This window comes from Protobothrops mucrosquamatus, unplaced genomic scaffold (genome assembly GCF_001527695.2).
Source record: "Protobothrops mucrosquamatus isolate PMUCROS unplaced genomic scaffold, P.Mucros_1.0 scaffold1298, whole genome shotgun sequence".
Lineage (NCBI taxonomy): Eukaryota > Metazoa > Chordata > Lepidosauria > Squamata > Viperidae > Protobothrops > Protobothrops mucrosquamatus.
This window is the reverse complement of record NW_015387500.1, coordinates 383,264-394,930: the sequence shown is the minus strand read 5'-3', so window position 1 is coordinate 394,930 and position 11,667 is coordinate 383,264. Positions and strand designations below refer to the sequence as shown.

At 46.2% G+C, this 11,667-nt stretch overlaps 1 protein-coding gene across 1 annotated transcript; it reads right to left on the bottom strand.

Moving 5' to 3' along the window:
• Positions 1–780: 780 nt before the first annotated feature.
• On the bottom strand, positions 781–9,399 carry JPT2 (Jupiter microtubule associated homolog 2). Its single transcript, XM_015821301.1, has 5 exons — positions 9,291–9,399; positions 3,583–3,728; positions 2,642–2,784; positions 1,583–1,634; positions 781–992 (listed from the first exon to the last, which is right to left on the bottom strand). The coding sequence occupies exons 1-5, from the start codon at positions 9,332–9,334 to the stop codon at positions 811–813; spliced, it is 567 nt and encodes a 188-aa protein (XP_015676787.1). The 5' UTR covers positions 9,335–9,399; the 3' UTR covers positions 781–810.
• Positions 9,400–11,667: the final 2,268 nt, after the last annotated feature.

The following is an 11,667-nucleotide window of genomic DNA, read 5'->3' as shown; positions in this document are numbered from 1 at the left end:
AAGGAAAGTTAAAATCTTCAGGCACAATAGCTTGCCCAGAGAGATTAGCGATGAAGGAGAGAGTTAGTCACTAGCTTTTGAACTGTCTCCTTAGAGAGGAGGCAGGCTCTAATTTTAAACTGAAGTGATTTTTTTTTTTTTGCTACTCACCATAAAGTTATACCCAACTAGTCAAAAGAGGAGTGCCACAAAAGCAAAGCTTCTAAAAACCCTCTTAGGGATTTGTGCATGATTCATCTCAACTACAATTTATCTAAAAAAACTGATTTGCTCGTGAAGGTTCTCCTTTCACTTTTTTTTCTTTCTTTTGCATAATGACAATCAACTCTTCTTTTCCAAGGCAGATTGGAGCAGCCTCCCTTTCTTTTACAGACACAGAGAAAATCTCCCCGAGGCTGTATTGCCTAGCTGGCAGATCAAGAAGTTAGTATTGCACCTTAACTGGAATGTGCTCTGCAAGCCATCAGAGGGAGCCTTCCTTAACTGGGTTCAGAATGCAAAGAGAACACCTGAAAGGCTTATGCCAGGGGTGGGGGGAACCTTGGCTCTTTTATGACTCGTGGACTTCAACTCCCAGAATTCCTGAGCCAACATGGCTGGCTCAGGAATTCTGGGAGTTGAAGTCCACGAGTCACAAAAGAGCCAAGGTTTCCCCCACCCCTGGCTTACGCCAAATGCTAGCATGGACTGAGTAAGCCAAACTACTAAGCACCTCCCTCCTTCAAGCACCAGAAAATTAGCCTTTGGGTTCTGATAATCAAAGCTTAAGACATTGGGGGGAGGGGGAGGGGGTTGAGGAAGTGGTCTTCCCTAATAGAACGCAATGCTAGATTTGCCTCCCGGCGGGTTGAGGACTTTGTTGTGAGAACGCGGCCGTGGTCCCAGCCTGGGCTCGTGATCATCTATCTTGGGGCCAGGTTCTTTGGTGGTCTCCTTCGGCAGGTCCTTCTTCTCCTTCGGCAATTCTACCGGTGGCCTTTGGTCTTCTGGAACTGGGCAAGATGATAAGTTGCGAGTTAGAACGCAGTCCTCCATCATTGGGCTGTATTACAACTATGCTGGCAACGCCTGGATTTTGCATGCAAGGCTCCCAAACTTGGTGCGGTGTTTTGATTCAGTTACTACTCCCACTTAAGTCTTCCACTCCTGCCATCTGAAGGAGATCTTAGCTAGTCCAGCTTGTACAATGCTTCCCCCACATGATCACTTGGAAGGACGGTGGGTCAGGAGGGACAGGGGGACTGTCTGAAACTCTTAATATCTGTAGCATGGCCTGTCAAATGTGGTACATTGTAAGGATCATACAGGGATACCTCTTAAGAGGGACAATGGAGGTTTCAGTGAATCTCTCTTTAAACCAGAGGCGTCCAACCTGGGCAACTTTAAGGCTTCTGGACTCCCAACTCTCAGAATTCCCCAATCTTATTGGCTGGAGAAATCTGGCAGTTGAATAGACAGAGACATTTAACAAAGGTTGGAGATCCCTGCTCTAAAGTATCTAGCACTAAAGCTACAGTGTGGTTTTTCAAATATTAATAAAATAATGGGGCTGACTGAATCCCAGAATTCTTGCTCCAATTACCTTTTACTTCCCGTGCCGAACCTCCTCTATCATTCAAGAGAAAGGTGTGATCCTGGATAAGAAGGGGAAAAAGGTTCCAGATATTAACCAAGACTTTGAAAAGGCCGTTTTTCATTGGCTGAGAATCCTTTCGGGCTGTAAAAAAAAAATCAAGTCTGGCAATTCAGCTTTACAAAGCAATGCTTCTAGGACATGCAAACCCTGGGTCCTGCATCAGACAAAAAAAAAATAATTTTTTTTAAGAGACTGCTAAAGGAGAATATTTTTAGCTCAGGGCTGAAATGGTGCTCTCTGAGCTTGCTTGTTTTCTTGCAGACGTTTCATTACCAAACTAGGTAACCTCATCAGTGCTAGTGAGGATGTTACCTAGTTTGGGTCATGAAACGCCGGCAAGAAAACAAGCAAACTCAAGGAGCACCAAGAACTCTTCAAATCTTTAGATTTCGTGTTTCTCCTACGGTTGATTTTAATGCTAGATTATTTCTATTGCCTGCCCAATCAAGACAACATTAGTTTTGTAAGATGTTTCTGTAGCCCAGGAAGGACATATCCAACAGCTTCCTTTACTCCAGTGGTTCTCAACCTTTTTAATGCCGCGACCCCCAACCGGTCGTAGGTCGAGGACTAAACCGGTCGTAAGTCAAGGACTAAACCGGTCGTAAGTCGAGGACTACCCAACCGGTCGTAGGTTGAGGACTTTCCCTGCCCGGGAGCGCCGCACATGCATGGTTCCGCCCCCTGCGCCAGCCGAGACGCAGCTGGCAAGTGGCAGAGACGGAGCAGGCCGACCACCAGCTGGCCCAGCCCAAAAGAGGTAAGGCACCCGCTGGAAAAAGGGAAAAAATGGCGGACAGCCTTGCTTGGCGACCCCCGTGAAATGGTCGATCGACCCCAAATGGGGTCGCGACCCATAGGTTGAGAACCGCTGCTTTACTCAAACACAAACTGCTTTGCCTGCATAGATATTACTGTAACTTGGGCTCTCCTTTTGCCCTCCCCACCCTCCACTTTTTTTTTTTTTAAAGAAAAGAAAGTGCGTGGAAGCTGTAAGCGAGTTACCTTGGGCTTATTTGGATGTGCTTTGACTGTGCTGACAGGCGACGGAGTCCCAAAGATGTTGCTTGTTTTTCCTCCAGGTGGGTTTATAAATTGCCGGGATTCATTAGGTTTATGATCCTCAAAAATGCCACTGTCCTTCCCACCTGCAAGGCAACAATAGCGGAGGAAGTTTACAGGACCTGCTCTTCCTCTCCGATTCTCCAGGGCTGGAGGAAACGGGCAGCGGACCCTCTAGCTAGGATGTTGAGGCCCTTCGGGACTGAGACACGTTTGACCACCTTGGGCTAAGCGTTTCCTTTTTAAAATCCTGTTGCTTTTCCTTTCTGCTTCTCAACAGTCCTTTATTACAGTCTTACAGCATTACAAATAGGCGAAAAAAAGTGAATTGTTACCGAAAGCTCTTAGTACCATGCAAAAAAACCCACATCTAAGCCAGAGATTTTCACAACTTCGTGGCTGGGTAAGCAAGTTTTACAATCTGGAATGTAAGTGGAGCATTAACATCCCTGAAAAGAGACACGTAGTCCTCGACTTACAACAGTTCATTTAGTGATTGTTCGAAGTGACAATGGCACTAAAAAAAAATATCTTACGCCTTATGCAAGTTCCCAAGAGATCAGCGTTGTCTAAAAACTGCAATAGCAATAGGACTTAAGATTTATATACCGCTTCATAGTGCTTTGCAGCCTTCTCTAAGCCGTTTACTTAGCATTTTGCCCCCAACAATCTAGGTCCTCATTTTACCGACCTCGGAAGGATGGAAGGCCGAGTCAGCCTTGAGCCGGTCAGGATCGAACTGCTGGCAGTCGGCAGAGTTAGCCTGCAATACTGCACCATCACGGCTCTTCAAATGATAAATGATAGTTACCTGGTTTCACGGATGAACCTATCAAACCTGTCACTCCCATCCCCAGTATTTTCAAGAAGAGCGTGGGTCTCACCTGGGGGATTCGTTCTCTTTGGGAAATTCAGGGGTTCTTCAGCTGCTGCAAATATGTTGGAGGCCATTTTCTGTGATTTGGAAGAAGAGGACACGTCTGGACTTCCAAAGAGATTGCTGGAGGTTCCACCTGGTGGTTGCAACACCCTGTTTTGCAGAAGACAATCCTCAATCAACCGTGATTATAAAAGATACTCTATACTCAGAACTAGGCAGTGGCGGGTAAGGTCCATTTATTATACTGTTTGTTTGACTTCCATTTAATATAACTGTGAATTGTGGGATCATTTAAATTGGAAACCATGGTTTGGGCATAGAATGGTTTAAAAAAACTGAACAAGAGAGTTAGAAGGGACCTTGGAGGTATTCTAGTCCAACCCCCTGCTCAGGCAGGAAACCCTATACCATTTGAGATAAATGGTTCTCCAATCTCTTCTTAACAACTTCCAGTGTTGGAACATTCACAACTTCTGAAGGCATGGCGTTCCTCTGATTAATTGTTCCAACTGTCAGGACATTTCTCCTTAATCCCAGGTTGGTTCTCTCCTTAATTAGCTTCCATCTATTCAGGATGGGCAACCCCTGGTCAGCACTGGCTAATAAAGGTCCTATTTTATCTGGCAGCATTCGATTTATCTAAAAAAAAAATTTCAGAGGAGGTAACAACAAGAGTTTCTTGGCGCCTGTAAAACTTAATTGTCTTCAAAATTAGCATTTGTTTAAATCCATGTGAAGAATTTGGATTAAAGTATCGGGCTATACAGTACTGGCAAATAACATTCTTAGTGCAGACCTTTCCTATGAGAACTGTATGTACACTTCCTCCCCGTCCCCCACCCACAAAAGGGATTGTTGCAAAGTTGGCCTGATTCTTCTGGATAGTGATTTGATTTTCCTTTCCTTTCGGTTGCTGGGTGAGGCCACAACCACACCCAATCCCAAGCTGAGGAAGAAGGCTGAACAGGCTGAGCTCAGTTTATCCCTCGGGAACTTGTTGACACCCTTTGATGAATCGGTGAAAACTACAGCGTTTGAATACTGGCTAGGAGATACACACCAAGTTATACTGTCAACGCTGCGAACATCGGATGTTCTTGCTTTGACAATATATGGAGATGCAGCCGTTTTCCTTCTTATGTTTTACTCTTAGAATTAGAGGATACTGGGGGGGGGGGGAGGAATGTGCATGGGAGTTTAGTTAGGCATAACAATATTGTAACTAGTGTGAGACCCAAGGTTTTTTTTTAAATAAGAAGTGATAAGAAATGGCCAGGTTGAAGAACTGGAGGGAAAGCCTGCGTTTCAAACTAATTGGAGAATGTGATTTATGACTGTGAATTAGAGGAGGGAATTGTGCTTTGATACTATGTGCTCAGGGGAGGGGGGGTTCGGATTTTGGCTTTGCCTATGTACGTGGGGATGCCATGCTACTCGAATAAAGATTCTTTAAGGTAAACAATGCCTCCAAGTTCTTTGAAGAGTTTCATCTGCCGCAGCCATGACATATACACTTTAAAAAAAAAAGATTATAGATTTGTGTTATTGCCTATTATAATAACTGCTCTTTATTGGTCTATGAAGGATTAAATTAGGGGTGTCCAACCTTGGCGACTTGTAAGACTTGTGGACTTCAACTCCCAGAATCCCCCCAGCCAGCATGCTTTCAATTAGAAAGAGATGGGGGCTCGTTTCAGCAACCAATGCAAACGGCACACGAAAGATTGTGTCACAGAAAATTAACAAACTTATATCCTTTGTTTGGGATACCTTAGCATGCATTGTTAGACTGTTGCAGTCAATGGAGGATCACTTTCTAAGTAAAGACCAACTTCTTGCAAAGCTATAAGCCGCACCAATAAAGAACATGATTTTGGTGGTAGATCTTGTACAGACGACTATACAATATACACTCTGAAGGATTATACATTTGCTGTATACTGTAAAAAAGGAGGAGTGATCTAGGAACGATTAATACATTTCAGGAATATGTAATCTCAGTGATAGTTAGCTGAGAGATTATGATCTAAAAAGGAAGGGAGATAGTTATTTCATTGGTAATACCACTTGCCAAAGGGATGGTAAAAATTGCAGATACTACTATAATCCACACCAGATGTTTACCACGCTTATTTCATAAACCAAATTTCCGGTACAACCAAACTGTTTGGATAAGAAGAAGAAATGAAGATTGTAGAATTATAGCTATTTTCTTTCAATGTGCCACAGTGGAAAAGAGCCTGCAGTGTTATATCTTCATCCAAAGGAAATTATAGAAGTAGGCCAGTCATTCAGACATGGTTTGGCATTACTTCACACAATTTACCTGCAAATCATTTTTTCCACAGGCAGCTAATCTATCTCGAATTTAACTTCAAAAAGGTATTTAGGCAACTGCGATTTCCAGGGCTCATCCCATGTTCTAGCCCAGGGGTATCCATCAACTCTTAGAATTCTGGGAATTGAAGTCCCTAAGTCTTAAAGTTGCCAAGGTTAGACACCTTTCCAACTAGCTTGATGCCTGGGGAAAGAGTTTCAAGAGCTTGTGGAAGGCCAACATGGATCATGTGAACTGGGTGGGGATTGTTTCAGTGCCTGGAGGCTGAAAAAAGAAAAACAAAACTGGACAGAATTCTTGAAAGATGTGGCAGTGCTGTTTATCCAGAGACCACTGTGCACTGCTCCTCTTGTCCAATATAAAAGGGGGACATTTAGGAGGGATCTCACAATTTGGGGTCCCCTTAGACAACAGCTACATCGGCTGCTAGACTGGCAAATGGGGACTGTGACTAATGAGGCTTCTGCCCAGGTTTGGCTGGTATATCATGTATGACATTTTAAGGAGATAATACCCTAGCAACACACCCTCATCACTTTGAAAGCTATTTGGAAGGGATGCTGTAGAATGCAGTGGCTTACTAACAGGTGAGAATTATCCATTTCACATAACCTTAATGCTGCTCTGAAGCCACAGGCTTCTAAATACAATTCCATGTTCTAGCTTTAACTTATAGAGAGTCCTGTATGTTATGGCTCTAAACCAGGGGTCCCCAACCCCCGGTCTGTGGACCGGGACCGGTCCACAACATGCCAGCAACTGGTCCGCACGAACAAGCAAAGCCCCATCCATGGGATGCAGGCAGCACACAAAACCACGCGCCCTTCGGTCCGCGGAAAAACCTTTCTCCATGGAACAGATCCCTGGTGCCCAAAACGTTGGGGACCTCTGCTCTAAACTATCTGCAGGACCATCAGTATGGCCAGCTGAGGATGGGGGTGGGGTGTTGAGACACCTCCCCCCACTCCAAGAACAAAAGAGGGGGAAACTAAGATGCACTGCTTTCATGATGCTTTGTTATGGCCCACTTTTATCTCCAGAGATCCAAAGGGATCATTGTTACATGCCGGAAGGCAGTATACATGGAACTTTTTAAAGGGTTTCGATACCAAAGTTGAAGCAATGCTCTGTTACGTTGTGGGGTTTACTATTGCTTTTATGTTTTGTTGTTGCTGTTATTGCAAACCACTCCCAGTTGTTTGGAACCAGTGGTCTAAACATATGAAAGATTGAATTTGTTGTTTTAAGTTATGAGAGATAGAGTAAAAAAGAGGATTGAATTCCAACTTTTATCCCGAGTTACTGCTTCGTTAAAAAAAGCCCACTGCACATTGCACATGGCCTGAAAAAGCAGTTTTAAAGAGATGGTTTTATGCCTCAGGCAAGACACGAAACTGCAGAGATGCAGAACTACAGCCTGTAGTCTCACAACCCACACCCACTTTGTAACAAAGCAGGCAAATGCAGTTGAGCCTTCTTGAAATTCCAGGAGCAGACAGCACGGTTGGGTGGCACCTGATTCCCTTTGGCAATCAATAATTTATGCTGGAGTATCGCAACTCCAACAATTTGAAACCCAACTCAAGATTCATTGCCTTAATCCCTTCAAGGCAAAGGCAGCGGCCGCTCAACATGTGCCCATTAAAAAGTTGTTCCTGGCGCATGCAGGATATTGTTCTAACTACATAGCTATATATATATATATATCCAATGGAAAATTGCCACATGTCTATTTTGGAAATTCCCGCACCATTTACTCGATGCCAGTAATGCTGTTTAGCAGATAGTACAAATCTTGAAAACCCCTGAAAGCATTTTAAAATCCTGGAACAATAACAACCAGCATCACAGACACAACCCAGGCAACTCGCTTTTGCAAGCAGGGCATTTTTACAACTTGGGGAGATAATCCCAAGGCAAGTTCTAGTCCTGCTTTAGGCACAAAAGTCGGCTGGGTGACTTTGGGCTAGTGTCGCACTGTCTCGGCCCACCCCACCCCACAGGGTTGCTATGGGGAAATCAGGAAGAGGAAGGAATCTTATGTACCTTGGCTACCTTGAGTTACTTATAACCAGCCAGAATCACTTAGGTGACAGAGGTGAAGTAGAAATTGAATAAATAAAATAAAGACAAGAATCAAGCAAATAAACAAAACTGGGCTGGATGCCATAAATAAATAACCACTCAGTTAAGCAAGGCTTGGGCGCCTTTTGGCCACGGAATGTTTCCCATCAGCCCTTCTCACAGAATTACAGAGGTAGAAGGGACCTTGGAGGTCTTCTAGTCCAACCCCCTGCTCAAGGAGGAAACCCTATATACCATTCCACACAAATGGCTGACCAGTCTCTTCTAGAAAGCTTCCCAGTGATGGAGCACCCACAACTTCTGATGGCCAGCTGTTCCACTGGTTAATTGTCCTCAAGGTTAGGAAGTTTCTCCTTAATTCCAGGTTGCTTCTCTCCTTGACGAGTTTCCATCCATGGTTTCTTGTCTGGCCTTCTGGGGCTTTGGAAAATAGCTTGACTGCCTCTTCTTTGGGGCAGCCCCCCCCCCAGATACTGGAAGTCTGCTGTCATGTCCCCCTTTTCATTAAACTAGACATACCCAATTCCTGCAACCGCCGTCCTTCCGTATGTTTTATCCTCCAGCCCCCCCATCGCCTTTATTCCCTGCACTCTTTCTAGAATTATCAACATCTTTTTTTTATATGGGGGTGACCGAAACTGGAGGCAGCCTTCCAAGGGGGGTCCTTACCAAGGCATTATATAAGCACTCTTAACCTTTATTGGGCTCCGAGCAAGGCAGACAATTACATGCCGCCCGCCCACCCACCCACCCGTGTTGCAGGGGCTGGCAGGGTACTTTTTTTTGGGGGGGGGGAGGGAGACGACCCTACCTCGATTCCCTCGAGCATTCCCCGCATCTCGCCCCCCCCCAACCCCAATGGGGTCTCCAGCCGGCTGGCCCAGCCCAGGCGAGCCGAATCGCCCCTCCAAGGGGGCGACGCCCGAGGCGGGCTTCCCCGCCAGACCTCAAGCCAGGTATTCATTCATTCCCACGTGACAAGCGGGGCCGGTTTTCACGCGCCCCGCGGAACCGGTGTGAAACCTCGCAGGCCTGGGTTACACGCGTCGTGTGAACGCGACCTGAGCGGGGTGGGGGGGTGGGGAGGGGGGGCAGAGCCGCCCCCCCTCCTCCTCCTCCTCCTCCCTTCAGGCGTCGTCGTCCACGTGTTCCTCCGCCCGCCCTGCAGAGGCGCTTACGGGCCGGGCCGTCTCCAGGCTGGGGATGCTGGGATTTGGAGTCCCTCCCTCCTTCCCTCCCTCCCCGCAGCGGCCTCCCGAGGGGAAAGCCCAGCCGCGCGGCCGCCTCACCTGGAGCTGGGTCTGGCCGTGTCGGTCTCGGGCCCTTGGAACATGGTGGCCGGCAGAGCGACGGGCCTCCGAGGGTTGCTCTGCTTCCCGGCCGCGACTCGCCTCTTTTCTCTCCCGCGTCTCCCCCGGCTCGACGCTCGGCCCCGCCCTCCGAAGGCCATTGGCCGAGGGCGGCGCCGTTCCACCCGGCCTCGGCCAACCGCGGCGGGAAGGCCCGCCCCTCGGAGCGCGAGTCCGAGGTGGCGGGAGCCGAAAGGGGCGGGGCGTCTGCTGTGGGAGAGGGCGGGGCCGCTCCAAAGAGGTCGGGCGCTCATTGGATGAGGGGGAAGAAAAGCGGAAATGACTCGGAAGTTTTTTGTTTTTTTTTAAATTTAAAGGGCCGCGGCTCCTCCCCGCCCGCCCCCCCCCCACGTGTTTCCAAACACTCCTTTAACCTGGTTCCCGAGTGGTCCGAGTTCGCGTTAACAGCCTGAACTGCGCTAGACCTAACCCAGTGTTTCTCAACCTTGACCATTTTAAGGCATGTGGACTTCAACTCCCAGAATTCCACAGCCAGCATTGCTGGCTGTGGAATTCTGGGAGTTGAAGTCCACATGCCTTAAAATTGTCAAGGTTGAGAAACACTGACCTAACCCAAGGTGGACCATTACAAAATCTAATATGAATAAATGCAGTCATCAGGTCTTCACCTTGTTTTAAGCGGGTTGTGTGAACGCACCTATCAGTTGCAAAGCGAACGAGCACTCCAAAAGGATAGGGGCCCCAGTATTTCTCAACCTTGACAATGTTAAGGCATGTGGACTTCAACTCCCAGAATTCCACAGCCAGCATTGCTGGCTGTGGAATTCTGGGAGTTGAAGTCCACATGCCTTAACATTGTCAAGGTTGAGAAACACTGGGATAGGCGATTGGCTGAACTATTATTGGGCAAATGATTGATCTTACTTGACAAGAGGTTGACTGATTAACCTTTAACAAATTCAGATATTTACTTGTTCTGTGCCGGTCGCATTGTTCCTAATGAAACTTGGGTCAATTATTCATGCAGGGTGCCTTTGTGATCATCCAGTGGGATTATAGTTCCATGCACTGGTACTAACCAAAACATTAATTCAATAAAGCATAGTTTAGTTATACTTGGGTGGTTGTGTGAAGGCAAGGGGTGATGTGTTAATTAGATCAAAATATCAAGTTTCAAGTCCACTCACAATAAAGCTTATTACAGCAGAAATTTCTATTTTAGAATCATTCTATCAGCCAGCTGGGCAAAGGGGTGTTGTCAAAAAAAAAGTCACAATGTTGTCACCATCTTGACTTTTCTTTTGACCTTGGTGTTTTGTCTGTTCTTTATCTAGTTTGGACATCCTTCTCATATCTGGAAAAAAGAAATCCATTGTTTCACTTCAAGGATGAACACGTGAGACACTGATCTATAATTTAAAGCAGTGATGGCAAACCTTTTAGAGACCGAGTGCCCAAACTGCAACCCAAAACCCACTTATGCATCGTCAGGTGCCGGGTGGGCGTGGCCCATTGGGTGGGCGTGGCTGCAGTGGTAAGCAGACTGGGTGGGACTAAAAAGTTCACTCAATCAATTCCAACTTTGTGAGATCTTTTTTTTCCCACGAGAAGTTGAAATTGACTGATTGATTGAACCTTTTTTTTTTTTTTTGCGCATGGCAGCGGAGGCCTCAAGCGAAAAGGTTTTATAAAACCCAGCTGAAGGTTAGGACTGGGGCGACGGCGCGCGTGCCCACAGAGAGGGCTCTGAGTGCCACCTCTGGCACCCGTGCCATAGGTTCGCCACCACTGATTTAAAGCATTGCCCAATTTTATACTGCTTGCTTGGCAACATTTTGTTGGGCTGCATGTTCCAGCCTTTTGCAAACTGGTAATTTCTAGATGTGTGAACATATTTAATACTAGAATTGTCAGCAATGCCAATATTGGCTAGGGCAGGGGTGTCCAACTTTGGCAACTTTTAAAGCTAGGGAATTCTGGGAGTGAAAAAGTCCACAAATCCGCTGAGACGTCAGATTTGGGAAGGATGATCAGCAACATTGAAAGCTTAGTAGCATTGCTTTCTATTCAAAAGTCGATGGCAGAAGTTCAGGGTCATTTTTAGCTATGGGAAGCAGCAGAACAAACTCATCACTTTTGGGGGTTATTAAAATAATTCCCATGGAATGCAGACACTCATCAAAACAGGAAATAAAAGAACTTAGCAATTAATGCTTCAAATGTTAAAAGTTCCAGGGCATTTCTATACTCAATTTCACCCAATGTAATAGAATACTGATTTTTCCACAGATCCTCAAAAGTCCCCAATGACCTCTAATGTCTCTGAACTCTTAACTATAGGAAATCTGGAGAAGAA